We start from the raw sequence: 14994 nt of genomic DNA on the forward strand, positions 1-14994 counted from the left end.
TTTATAAACTAATAACGTGTAATATGAACCTTGAAGAAAGATAAAGACTATTTTTCCCAACTGAACATTGTTTTTACTCTCCACACAGTATCTGAGAGACCAATAAAAAATCACAGTTCTATTTCATTCTCATTGCATTTATTGGTATATAATGTGTATCCAACCCTACATTAAGTGCTTATGTGCTAAGAGAGAGAGTATTTGAAGATTTTGTTGCTACCTTTGAGAATAAAACATTCTAATTAGGGAAATTAGAGAAAAGCTAAAGATAGTTCATAATACAATCGTAGATCCTATGAGATCAGATTCCAAACCCGGAAGAAAAAGAACCACCAGGCAACACAATCTAAATGTCATGATCCTCATTTCTTTACTTTGTTAAATATATCACCATAAGTAGAGGCCAAATGGAGAAAACCGATGAGGCATAATAAACAGGAGAAAATATATCCATGATATTAAACTTCAGCCCAATTCCACGTTTTTTTCATAAATGAATACAAACATACAGTCAGAAGGAATAAGTTCTAATGTTCAACGGCAGAGTAGGGTGAGTACAGTTAGCAACAATGTATTATATATTTCAAAGCAGCTAGAAAAGAGAACTTGAAATGTTCCCAACACATAGAAATGATACTCTAGGTAATGGATACCTCCAAACCTTGACTTGATCATTATACATTCTATGCATATAACAAAATATCACACATACCCCATATACATGTAAAATATATCAATAAAAAAGAACATAAATAGGACCAATTAATAATCTTTAAGGCAAAACAACAGTCAATATTCTGAGTTTTATTCCCACTAATAAAAACAAAACATAATAATTCAATTGTGTCCATGTATTTCTCCCTACTGTGGCCAAATTATTAAGAATAAATGGAAACAGTTCAGCTTACATTTTAAAAGGAATTTATCTATCTATCACCTTCATTTTAAGGATTTGACCACATCCCTACTTCATGGCACAGGAAAGAATACAGCATAGTTGAGGGAGTGAAGCACACATTAGAAGGATCAAGTATGTATTCATAAGAACAATAACAAAGTCCCTTGTTACTCTGAGGGGCTATGAGTCACATGACAGATATACATGTGTTAGGGGATTAGAAAGACCGGGCAATGAATAAAAAGAAGTGCCACAAGAAAACAATAAGAAAGATAGAGTTGGCAGATAACTGGATTCTCTTTCAGGGACCTACCGTTCCATCCCCACCACAGGCCAGAATTCGCAGATTTGGTACTTTCCTATACAATTCAAGCCTGTAGAGGAAATAGAAGAAAAAGTAAACAAAAGAACATTTCACTGGCTAGAGCAGAGAGAAAGCAGGGGACAACATGGGTAGGGGTGGTGTCCGCTGGAGAAAATGTATAATCATGAGGATGACAATGCTTCATAGGTCCCAAATAACCACAGGAAGAATGACTCCCACAAGTGGAACATGTGTAGGCATCAGACATTATTTTTGAATGAATAAATCAACGTTGGAATTTAAGGGATTTTAGGATGTCCTTTATTTCCCATAACTTCTATTATATGTCAACATTATTTTCCTCATTAGTTTTGACTTCCTTCTTTTTCTTTTCCCATCATTTCCTCTTCTCCTTTCCCCAAGAAAATCATCATTAATTGATAATCAATAGTCCTTATATATCCCCTCTTTACATTTATTAGCTTTCCCTGGATGTATTTACTTTTTCTAACTTATACTTTCTACTCTTAATCCTAAGAAATCTTTTTCAGCGAGTCGGGGAAGCTTCCCCACTATCAGATGTGAACACAGGTATCACATCTACAATTCCATCTAGTCTCTCTCTCAGCTCAGTTACTTACACACCACTTATACCTCCAACCCAAAGTGGGAAGATTGACTGATTTTTCTTTATTTCAAACTTCTCTGCTTGAAATGAGATCATTTTGTCTTTCCTCTTGGCTCTCAGGAACATGCATTGACACTGGCCCTGCTAAATCTTTTGCTTAGGTGAAGCTGCTAGAGGCTAGTAATCTAGAAAATATCACCTATTTAAATCACAAAATATGGGTTTTTTCTGAAAATATTTCCTGTCCTACCATGTTCTTTCTGGTGACCTCTGAAGTGTCTCTCTAGGGTCTAACTAAAGTGATAAAATCTTGAGAAAAATAAGCTCCTAAAATGGCACATCCCAGGATAGCAGATTTGCCTTAGCATAATCAAGTACAGAAAATAAAAATAAATAAATAAATATAAATATATAAATATATTTATTTTTATTCTCTGTACTTGATTATGCTAAGGCAAATCTGCTATATATATATTTATAAATATATAAAATCTGCTATATATGTTTATAAATATATAAATATATATATGTGTGTATTATAGGGACAGAAAGAATCCTGCAGCAAACTCAACTGGCACAGAAATTTATACATTAAGAAAATAACAAATTAATTTTCATATTTCCTAATCTGCATGCTTAAAGTAAGTAATTTATCCATTTTATACAAGAATACTATTTCTATAGAAATCACCTTTTCCTCTGATATTGTTACTTATTAAAAAATAAATGGTATCCTTGTGTTCTAACATTTATCAGATAACATCTGAACTATCCTAGTACATGAATTTAAAACAGGGAACCACAGAACAGCAGAAGTGTCCTTGGTCTTTTCCACTGCATGCCTCTCAACCAAAGGGGAGAAAGAGGATATGGGTCACCTACAATCTAGACTTTATTTTAAACACTTCTAACAAAAGCAGAGAATGAGATTTCTGAGAAGCTCAGAAACGGGATTGAGCAGGAATTAATATGTCTTCCCCACATTTGTGCAGAGTCCTCGGGTATAATCAATTGATTCTCTCTCTCACACACAAGCACACGCACACACACACACACACTCTCTCTCTCTTTCTTTTCAGTTCAAATGTTCATAAACAAACATGGCTCCACCCTCCACAGACATACATTTACATTCCATTAATATGCATCTCCAAAGTTGTACATGAAGAAATAGAAAAACAATGAGTCCTTTCTCAATTCACAGACTTGCGGAGAACAACCTACAGTTACACATACGTAAGTAACAAACACACTAGACGTATCCTGAGTTAATAGCTGAGAAGGTATGTTTTGAAGGGAACTAAGCCAATAAAGAGTAGGAGAGAACTTTGGATGAAGTTTTAAAGGAAGGAGAGTACAGGTGAGAAGGTAGATGACAGATGGTCAGGAAATACCTCACAAGGTAATCAGATAACGAAGCAGAAAATTCTCACTTGCCTAAAATACATATGGACCACGGAGAATATTTCCAGACTTACGCATCTTTTGGCCCTTCCTGAGAAAGATCAAACACTTGCCGTGGATTCAGGTACCACATGAACATCTGCAGGACTTTGGTTCCCTGTAAAAAATAAATACACAAAAAGACAATAATAGGAAGAAATTTCCCAAGAATAACTGCTCATTTAAAAAATAAATACTTTTATTTAAAATAATACACAGGGCACGGTGGCTCACGCCTGTAATCCCAACACCTTGGAAGGCTGAGGCAGGTGTATTGCTTGAGCCCAGGAGTTTGAGACCAGCCTGGGCAATATGACAAAATCCCATCTCTACAAAAAATACAAACATTAGCCAGGTGTGGTGACACATGCCTTTAGTCCCAGCTGAGGAGGCGGAGTGTGCAGTGAGCCGAGATCACACCATTGCACTCCAGCCTGAGTGACAGGAGTGAAAGCCTGTCTCAAAAAATAATAAGTGAGTGAATGAATGATGAATAAATAAATAAAATAATACCTAATTATAAGCAGTATGGAAGAGTAGTTAAAATCACGGGCTTTGGTCATGGATAGCCATAGGTTGAATGTCAGGTTAGATGTTTATCTAACCTGTGTAACTCTGGGCAAGTTTCTTCATTTCATTTAGCTCAGCCCACCTTTTCTTTAAGACAGAGACAAGAATGCCCAGTTTGCAGACTTGTTGCAAGGATTAAAAGCCATAATTTTTGAGAAGTACATCACAGTGTTTAAAATGCAGTAAGCCCTTAATGAATAATATTTATTTTACTATCATTAATGTATGAAAATCCATATAGAAAAGTTATTAGTCAGCCTATGTAATTTGACATTAATTTTCAATTTATTGTACAGATTATTGTCTGTATAATATAAAATATGGGCAGTATTAGCTAAGTATTCATATAATTTTATAGAAATAGTTTTTTCTAACTGAAGCAAAAGTATCCCAGGCTCCCAGTTATTTTATACATATATAAAACTTCCTCAGTAAGATCACAGCTTACTTTGACATTTTCAATCTCCATGCCTATACTGGTTTGTTTAAGCCAAACACTTCTCTCTCACATGAACATTTTTGGGGCATTTTAAGTAACTGTGACATTTATAGAGATCATCATTACAACAGACATAAGGTCACTTTAGAGATCATTTTTAAAGTGGATTGAGCAAACAAGAAATGCAAGAAGGGGCTGGGCGTGGTGGCTCACGCCTGTAATCCCAGCACTTTGGGAGGCCGAGGCGGGCAGATCACGAGATCAGGAGATGGAGACCATCCTGGCTAACACAATGAAACCCCGTCTCTACTAAAAATACAAAAAATTAGCCAGGCGCAGTGGCGGGCGCCTGTAGTCCCAGCTACTTGGGAGGCTGAGGCAGGAGAATGGCGTGAACCCGGGAGGCGGAGTTTGCGGTGAGCCGCAATAGCGCCACTACACTCCGGCCTGGGAGAAAGAGCGAGACTCCGTCTCAAAAAAAAGAAAAGAAATGCAAGAAGGATCTTTTTATCAAGCAATGCCAAAAGAGCTTTAAAAATGAGTAGGATGCCCCATTTTATCACCCATAGCAAATAATATTTGACCAGTTGAGCCGAGTTTGTTGCTCACAATATTGTTGTTTTAGTAGATATCAAAATTGCTCTTTCTTAAAATATGCCTAGGTTTGTATATCTAATAAGCTGCATTTAAGAGTCATCCTAGTATACTGGACATAGTATGAAATTTGAGGTCAAACTAACTTCAGTGTTCTGAGTAATCATGAGCATTTATAACCTTGCAGAAATGCAGTATATAAAACAGAAAGGATGTCCACCTTCCAGGGTGAGTATGAGAATTAAGTGAATCACTAACAGTCACGTATCTAGCACAGTATGTGGCACAAAACAGACCTTTGTTAATGTTAATCCTTTTCTTTTTTGCAGCCTGTTAATCTATTTATTAAATTACACGAGAATGTGAGCTCTAAAGTGTAGCTTATAATTATCACATTGTTACTCCTGTTGTTACACAGGCCGATGCAGGTCTTTTGTTGCATGTACCAGCCAAACCTATAATTTAAAAGTTCTGCCTTACCATGTGCTTGCTATAATTTTAGGAAATCGCATTCTATCTGATAATTACAACAAATCCTTCAGTTTCACCAAATGACATATTTTGCTTCCTATCAAATTCAAACATAGATTTAGATCTATATACACACAAAATACTGGATCATTTTCCCTCTTCTCATGCTGAGCCTTGCTATGAAGTGTGTTTGGGATTATCTCGAATAATCTTTTATGTTTAATAGGTAATGCAGGAGTTATTTTAATGACCAACTAATTTATAAAACATTTCCAACTGACTTGCTAGAAAAGTCTTTGTTCAGTTTTAGATTCCTAGAGTAGTTTGAATTGTTGATGTTAATTACTCCTTTCCACCTTTGCTATAGTAGAGTGCACATCTCAGTTTCAGCCTCTCTATTATGCAAATATTAATAGGTAATTAACATCTTCCAAAAAATAAGAATAAAAAGCATTGAGAGGTTGTTTTCCTTAAACTTGAATTTCTCTAAAAGGTATGAATGGCCACAGAGGTGCCATTTCTATTGCAGTCTATTGGAATAACATCCCTGCGATTGTGTAGAGATAACTTGCTAGACAGGCATGGCTACCCTGTTGAAGTTGACATTCAGGCATGATATGATTACATCTTTTAAAAAGTAATCTTCTTTCCAAAATATGGTATTTATTACCAAAAATGATAAGTATCTAAAAGAAAGCATTGAAAAAATGCTCCACCTAGTGGGTGGAGAAACAAAGATCAAACTCACACGTTTAAATGAATTCTATTAACTCTGCTGTTACCTCTAGGTTAAGTAACTTTAAAGCTTTAATAGAGGTAATTTATTAAATGTAACTGAATGGTTTGACTAATATTAATTCACCAGGAGAAGGGTAATTCATTTCTTCCTCAATAGTAGGATTAAATCTGCTCATTTAGACACGTGTCACTCACTAACAACTCTCCAACACTCTCATAGTTATCACATGCTATAATGCCAAACACAAAAACTGCAACTTTTGTGCAAGAGTCTAATTTTCTCTAAATGAAAAAAAAAACAGCTTATATGCCAATCCCAATCCATGCATGCTATTGTAGATATACCTCACTGGCCACAGAACTTTTTTAGATATTATAAGAATGGGTATTCCTAGGAGTGAAAAGAACGTTATTCTTCCAAGCAGCAAGTACTAGGCAGAGAGTGCAACAGGAGAATACAAATTCCCAAGAAGTGACTGGATTGAACAAGATTCATTCATTCACCTACTATGTGACAGGCACAGTTTTAGGTAGAAGAATACAGAAATGAACAAGACAGAGATGATCTTGCTCTGAGAAGGAAGTTCTGTGCATTATTCATAAAGGAAAACATAATGACAATTGTTGGGGGTGTGGAGACGCAATCAAGAATGGGTCGGTTCAAACAGTTCATCAATCTTCATCAAAGCACCATAACTCTAGTGTAGGCTGAAACTCTGCTATGTTACTAAGTCTTGGTTTATATCATGCAGGCATCATCTAGATTATAGAAAGAACAACTGCCCAGACAATAAGAAAGCCCTGAGAAAAATACATTAATGAGAGGAAGGGCTTAAGAAATAATTATTTCAAACTGCTTCAAACAATCCAAACAGAATGCCTCATTTATTCGATAAATACGTATTAGACCCCTCCTCTGTCCATGTGTACCGTCAGGATCTCAGAACTCACTGGAAGGAGAGCAATACAAAATAAATTAATTCACTAAAGATGGGAACTTCTCTGATACAGATGTCTGCTGAGGAGGATGAGTGCCCAGAGGAAACACTCTTAAGCCCAAGTTGAGAGATTAGAAGGCGTTGTAAGTAAAATATCTGAAATGTGTCTTGAAAAATGAGTAAACTATTTCTTTCCACCTCAAAGAGATGAAGAAACTTCAGGGTAAAGGCACAAAAACTGTGAAACAGCAAGACATCCCATGAAAAAGCTACATTCTGTTCACTTTTCTGAACCATGAGACAGGGAGTTGCGAGAGAGGAGACAGCTGAAGTGAGTTGTGGTTTAAATAACGTATGCTGAGAAGCTTAGGCTTTAATTTATAGAAAACAAGGAATCATTGAAAAGTCTTAATTAAGAGATTCAGACCACCTTTTTTTCTCCCAGACTGACATTTTTTTATACATCGCTCTGGCTGCAGACTAAGGAACCAGATCTATCGCAGGAGCTAATTTGGGTCTTAGCTGCCCAATCCTCCCACTAAATATTATGATTTCAGAAATACGACTTTCCATAGATTCATCATTTGGTTATTTTAATTCCATCTGTTGAGGCTAGCTGGACAAGAAGATATTGAAGCTGGATTTTGACAAGTATCCTCATTTATTGACTGCCCTCTGCCCTCTTCCCTGCCTACTCTAAACCTTAGGAGCCTAAACTTTTATCTAAACCTAATGATCCTTGAATTATCACTAGGTTGAGAAGTTTCCAGTACTGCAAAAAAGTAACTACTTCATTAAAGTTGTTTGTCCAGTTTAGAAACAGTTTTGGGACTCAAATTTCTCATCTGAAGTTATTTACTCTTTCTGTCTTCCCCTTCTCCCCACCTTGATGTGACTGGCCCCTGACTTAGGAGGGGTGGCCCTAGTCTGAGAAAGCCTATTCCCAGATGGTGGTGTAAACTCAGGTGGCATGTGTCCGTCCACAGACTGGATACCTCTTCCTCGATCACCCTACTGATAAAGACCCTGGGACCTGTAATCCAAGGATCCAACTCCTGCCATACCTCTACCCTGGGATTCCACATCGAACAGTGTGCAAAGCCAGGGTCTGGATCCCTTGGCTCTCAGGGATGATCAGCTAGAATCATCCTAGAGGTCAGAATATTGCTTTAACCTGAAGTTAAAGTCTAAGTCACTGGAAGAGAAAGTCATGAGAGAATGTGAGGGAGAGACAGTGTGAAAGCAGGAAACACTGAGAGATATCACAGGATTCTATAAAACTCAGGAAGATGCTAATGAGTCCAGGACCTCAAAGAAAAATCCAAGTTTTGACATTAAGGCAAACAGAAGTATAAGGGAGGGGACCTATTTCTCTAGTACTCGAAAGTTTCCACACATAGGAGGGGATTGCATTGGAGTAAACTTTATCTTACACTTACTATCTCTTTCCACAGAAGGAGGTATTCAAAGTTGAAATTTTTGGCTGGGCACAGTGCTAGAATCCCAGCACTTTGGGAGGCTGAGGCGGGCGGATCACCTGAGGTCAGGCATTCCAGACCAGCCTGGCCAACATAGTGAAACCCCATCTCTACTAAAAATACAGAAATTAGCTTGGTGTGGTGGCACATGCCTGTAATTCCAGCTACTTGGGAGGCTGAGCCAAGAGAATTGCTTGAACCCGGGAGGTGGAGGTTGCAGTGAGCTGAGATCGTGTCACTGCACTCCAGCCTGGGTGACAGAGCAAGACTCCGTCTCAAAAAAAATAAAATAAAATAAAGTTGAAATTTTGGTCTCTGATTCCTCAAATAATTCAAATCCTAATAAAATAATAGCAGCAGCGCTACCAAGCTCTACAGCTTTGCAAAACACCCAGTGTTATTGCTACCTTAAGAGTGTTGGAAAAACAAAGAGACAATTACTGCTAAGTTTAAAAGAAGAGATTTAACAACCTAGGTGTTCATCAATGGAAGAATGGATAAAGAAACTGTGGTATATATACATAATAAAATACTATTTGACCATAAAAAAGAATGAAATCCTGTCATTTGCAGCAACAAAGATAGAACTGGAGGTCATTATGTTAAGTGAAATAAACCTGGCACAGAAAGACAAAAATTGACATGTTCTCATTCATATGTAGCAGAGCTAAAAAAGTGGATCTGACAGATGTAGAGAGTAGAATGATAGTTACCAGAGGCTGGGAAGGGTGTGGTGGGTGCGGGGGATGACCAGAGGTTGGACAGTGAGAACAAACATACAATTACACAGAAGTAGGTTCTAGTGTTTGCACAGTGGGGTGACTATACTTAACAACAGTATATTGTACGTTTCAAAATAGCTAGAAGATCTGAAATATTTGAAACACAAAGAAATGATAAATGTTTGAGGTGATAGATGTGCTAAATACCCTAACTTGATCATTATATATGCCACAAATGTATCAAAATAGCATATGTACTCCATAAGTATGTACAAAAAGAATGTACCAATTTAGAAAAAAAATTAAAGAGTTTTAAAATATGGGATTTCTTAAAAGAGAGACATAGAAGCAGTCCTTACATGGTTCATCCCAATACATTCCTTCAAAATGTTTTTCTTACACAAGTAAAATATTATATAAAGAAAAAAAGCTATTTTTCTTGCCAGTAGGTGGCAATATTGTCCAGTAATTTACTTAAAAAACAGAAGACTAAGCAAGTTAAAAGTAAAAAAAAAAGAGAAAAAGAAAAAAAAAGTCTAAAGCCTAAGTTTCAAAGACAGAAGGAGATAGGAATGCTTTATATCTAAAAGCAGGTGAGTGGAATAAGTAAATTATTAAAAGGCAAAACTCAAGATTTAACAAAAAATATCTATTTTTCTATTTATCACAGTAAGCCCCTGCTAACCATAGTATGGTTCTCTGAGCAGCAGTCTCAGCACCTGCGAGCTTGTTACAAATGCAGCATCTTAGGGCCCACCCTGACTTACTGAAGCAGAATCTGCATTTTAACACAATTCCCATCTGAATCATATGCACATTAAATTCCACCATATTATTCCTCTGTTCAAAAGCCAAAAGATTTTTTAAACTAAAATATTTTAAACAGCAAAAAAACTAGTTTCCATTGCAAAATCCTGTTTCTTGAAGACATGATTCCATAGGATCATTCTAATCTTTAATCACATTTCCAATAACTTAATATGCATGCACCACTCATCATATTGTCCTCAAAATGAATAATCGGCATCATGACATCTGTTCTTCTAATCCTATTATACAATTATTTAACTATGTGCCGTGTTCTAGAAATCAGATTCAATCGTGGACCTGTACCCCAACAGTGAAGATGCACACAGAGCAGTTATGTTACCGTTCATATCATGCAAGCGTGTACCAAGGGCTATCAGGGCATAGTGGACAGGATGATTGATCTCGAGAAATGGTTCAGAAAGGCACCACTGAGCCTCGAAGGATGAACAAGAATTTGCCGAACAGGAATCTGCCACAGTAAAGAGCAGGAAAAGGACAGACCTTCCAGTCTTCTCTCCTCGCATAACTAAGTAGTGCCCATCTTTGATTTCAGCCATGTCCATGACACCGTTTCCTTATCGCTCCCAAGTCACTGCTTACCTCTGAAATATCATAGCACTGCAGTCTGAGCCACTCAATTTAGAAGTTACATGCAGTAAATGTTGCTTAAATTATTTTCCATTTGTTCCTTTTGTGTCATTTACAAGATGTCTTTAGAAAATTCATTTTAAGCTTCCTTGACTTCTCTTTTCTATTTAGTGAAAAAGGAAGCAATATTAGATAATCTCTGAAGTCCCCGTCATTAATAATTTACACATAGACTGGAATAGGAACAGGCTATGTCTTAACTGGATCATCAGCTCCTTAAAGAAACAGATAACTTACAAGCCTCTGTGTGCCCTAGGAAAGAGAGCTTATAATGATTTAATAAATGCATCTTATATGTGGACTGTCATGACAAAATACATTTGAAACTAATTAATATGTGGTGCTCAGGTGGCCAAAATCATGGAACCAATTACATTTCCATGTTTCACGGTTCCCAACTGCATCTCTAACCTTTGATAGAACATAGGGATACTAGCCCAAGAGAGTGGGTATTGTTCTGGGAAAATTAAACCTCATTTCAAGGAAACCCATGTCTAGGTCCTCCTCTAATGATGTCTTAGAATTGCCATCATTACTCCATGAAGATCTCTCAGCAACTCAAAAATGCAGGCCTTGAAAACAAATGGTTTCTTTGCTTACACAAATTTCTTTTCCTTGTTCTCCAAAATGTTAATACACATTTTTACCATAACAAGTTTTTGAGAATTTTGAAGACAGAGATGAAAGGAAGGGTAATATTTCATTTAAATCATAAGCTCCCATAAGAGAAGTTTTATTGTAATTAATACATTCTGGACAATGCCCATTGTCTTTAGTAATAAGAACATCATCTTGGACCAGTGGGTCAATCCTAATTATACAACTTACTTTCCTTATATGGGATGAGTAAAGGGTTTCAAATCTCCAGTTGTTTATTGTAAAACTTGAAGGAATCTTGTCTCAAAATGTAAAATATATACTTCATGGATAAAGAAAATATTTTCTCATCCAAACTCAGAAGAAAATAACAGAAAATTAAAGCTCATAGAAGAGTATTGATAAGAAGCCTCAGAGAGTGGGAAGATAATTGGATGAAGAGACGAAGACCAGGATTCAAGAACAAATTCTGTCCTTTAAAGAGCAGTGTCACTTTAGGCATGCCTTTAGACTTAACTTTTCTAAGTCAATTTCTTCATTCTCAAATGAGATAAGTATCTGTACTATTGGATTTGGGCTAGGACCAAGTGAAACCTTAAGAAGTTGGTATTTTCTATAATATTGGTGGTATTTGGTAGTGATTATCATGGCTCATGAATCATCCTTTTTTCTTCTCTGAGGATAGGGACGAAAGTAGTTGTATCTAAATTGCAATAGAAAGAAATAAAAAGAAGTTGATAAAGGGCCTCCTAACTACAAGAATTGAGGAATCCTGAAACATATGAACTAAGAGAAATTCTAGAATATCCTTTCTTGAAAATCTGTAAGGAAAAAGTCAGTAGTTAGGTTTCTTAAGTGCCTCTGTTATAGTCTTATATGGAAGCAGATAGATAAATTATAGAACATCTAGGTTTTGCCCAGCCCTGTAATGTGTAAAGCTATCAGAGAAACAATAACCTTGTTCCTGAGAAACCGGTGTCTTCCAAAGCTTGGGATCCTAGTGGTACTATTTTAATTGGCAGTGAGAGTTGTGTCTTCAAGAAATTATCAAAACTTCTAAGTTAAAATTCATGAAAAATTACTCACCTGGTTGCCTCCACTCTTGGGATTCACAAATACAAGCAAGGGTTTCATGAGAGGAGAAGAGATGGGTTTTATCACAAAAGGACGACCTTTGTTTTCCTGCTGAAAGAAGCAATCGGCACTGTTAGGATACACATCCATGGCTTGAAAGGCAACCCCAAGGCAAGGGAGGTAGAAAACCACCACCACCACTACCACCCCAATAATACATTTTGTTTCCCAGGGCTGACTCTTAACACAACTTCCATGTAAGGCTTAGAAGAAAGTATCTCAAGTTATCATTTGCTCCAGAGAATTAAGCCAGGCTTTTTATTTTACTCTGTAAACTCCAAATATTCCAGAAATATTAGCTTTGATCTTCATCATCATCATCTTGGGGATAACATTTCCAGGCAAGCGCAGAGGTTAGTTTTGAGTGTTTGTTTTTTTTAAAAGAACAGAAAGAATTCTGTTGTGGTTAGAGTGTAGTGAGGAGAAAGCAGTAGTAGAAGATAGATCAGAAAAATCAACTTGGACCAGATCTCACAGGACAGAGTAGACTATGGAAAGAAAGTGGAAATTCCTCAGAATGAAACTCTGAAACACTTACTTCCATCCCTCTTTTACTGGCTTTTCTTTTAAAGCTTGTTCTCTTCTTCTTCCGATTTGAAGCCTTCAGGGAGTTCTGTAGGGAGAGAGAGAAATGCCTGAGCTCAGAGGCAGCCAGCCCAGGAGCTTTCCCATGCAGAACCAAGTAGAAGATGATGGCAGCGCATGCTGTTCCACTGCATGCTTCTCATGCTTTCACACTTCCAAGCCACTGTTCATGGGTAAGCCACAGACAGAAATCAGTCGAGTGCTTCAGAGTAAGCGACTGACTCTCCACCACACGGAGAGGCAGGGAGTAAGAACCCCAGAGGCTCTCATGGACTCACATAACAACACATGTTATACCTGCCAACCCTCCCAGTAAAAATGGAAGAATCCCAAATTCTCTGAGGGGCTCCAGTCTCCCGCCCAACCAGGTTCGTCTCCCGCCCAACCAAGTTCAAGTTCATCTCCTCGTATGGAGATCACCTATGTGGAAATGTAAAAAAGGAGGCCATTTTTCATGTTTTTATTTTTCTTTTTTGTTTTTTTTTTCTTAGTTTACTCTTTTGGTAATGATCTTTTCTAGTAATAGTCATAAAATGACTCTTGACCCTACTCGAAATTTATGATGCAACTGTCCTATCAGTTGTCTGACTTGTAAAATGCAAAGATAATACTCACCTTAAATCACTATGACAGTGGGATGGAAGTCATTGTTCTTTCTTTCTCTGTCTAAAGACCTAATGGTTTAAAAAGTTTTCCCTCCCCTAGTAGCCTTGATTTTTTTCGTCTTATAAAAGTGCCTCAAACTTGTTGAAATACAGTGACCCCCAAATTTACTTTCCTTGTCTTTCTCTTTCTGGAAATTTTATAGACCACAATATTGTGATTACTTCAACTAACCATTTTCTCTTAATATTTGATATAGATGCTTTGAGAAGAAACTGTCATAGGGATCAGTCACAACCCACTGATTGAAGACAAGATAAAAACAGATTTAATTAGTGGAGAGTCAATGATTAATTAGACTGCTATCTTTAAAAGGCAAGATATTACTGACCATATAATAGATGTTTAACAAAGTGTTGGCAGCAAGAAACACAGAATTCTTAAATTAAAAGTTTATATAAGTATATATGCATGCATTGTTTGAGTAAAGTTGTCAAACAGCCTCAAGAAATGCAAATGTCTATTCTTCTACTTTTTAATGTATTCTTTTTTCTTTGAGCATTCAAAATAATCTTTAGTATAAAGTACATATACTAAGTCATCCAAATTAGTAAGTTCCTATTTAGCTTTCATTTCACTTTGACTTGGATTTGGGGAAAAAAATAAGTTGATATATGACCTGTGTTCACCAGGGATGAGGGAAATTTTCAAGAACTACCATCTGTCCCAAGGTTTTCTTTCCCATCAGATTAAAAGATCTCAGGATCTCAGAGTCACACCAGGAAAAGAGAGAGCGAGGAGCTCATGGGTGCTCTAGACTCCAGGTCATTCCTCATCACTTACTGTTGACTATACTTCCCCCTGAAAATAGACCTTCGAGTTTCTAAATTCTCAGTTAAATGGGTCTTTTATCATGTCCCTCACTGAGGAATATTTTGCACTATGAAAGTATTTGTTATATTTTGATAGATTTCTGTTTCTTTAAAAGGGTAGAAAAGTGATTTGGAATCATTAATCATTTAATCAGCCAAATGATCTAAGAAGAATGCTAGACACCACGAGGCTGGCAGGAACAGTATGTATTTGGTGTCAATTAACAATGGTCTAAATGCTTCTCAACCATCTCTCCACATTGGCATCACCCAGAGAGTTTTGAAAAATGCTCATGTCCGGGCCCCATCAACTATTCTTTCATCTGTTTGGGGTAAAGCCCAGGCAAGGATACTTTTTAAAAGTTTACCAGGCAACTCTATCACAGAGTGATGGCAGTAGAAAGAGGAAAGTGAGGAGACACATAGATTGTGTTAAGCAGAAGATGAACAGAGACAGGAATATACGTCCGGTATGGACTCTGAATCTCCCTGTTATGAGATCAGTGACCTTGGCCAAGTCAG

General features: G+C 36.9%; 1 protein-coding gene across 4 annotated transcripts in view; it reads right to left on the reverse strand.

Moving 5' to 3' along the window:
- Nucleotides 1-14994, reverse strand: part of DGKI (diacylglycerol kinase iota) — a 396652-nt gene that overhangs the window by 208833 nt on the left and 172825 nt on the right. For 2 of the 4 annotated variants that reach the window (XM_054495165.2, XM_054495163.2), the window contains exons 9-12: nucleotides 12951-13025; nucleotides 12365-12463; nucleotides 3309-3391; nucleotides 1212-1272 (exon numbers count right to left, since the gene is read on the reverse strand). In XM_054495165.2, coding sequence (XP_054351140.1) covers nucleotides 1212-1272; nucleotides 3309-3391; nucleotides 12365-12463; nucleotides 12951-13025 — 318 coding nt within the window. The remainder of the gene's footprint in view (nucleotides 1-1211; nucleotides 1273-3308; nucleotides 3392-12364; nucleotides 12464-12950; nucleotides 13026-14994) is intronic. The other 2 variants (XM_054495166.2, XM_054495164.2) reach the window with 1 other exon arrangement.

The sequence above is a fragment of the Pongo pygmaeus genome, chromosome 6 (assembly GCF_028885625.2).
Source record: "Pongo pygmaeus isolate AG05252 chromosome 6, NHGRI_mPonPyg2-v2.0_pri, whole genome shotgun sequence".
Taxonomy (NCBI): Eukaryota; Metazoa; Chordata; class Mammalia; order Primates; family Hominidae; genus Pongo; species Pongo pygmaeus.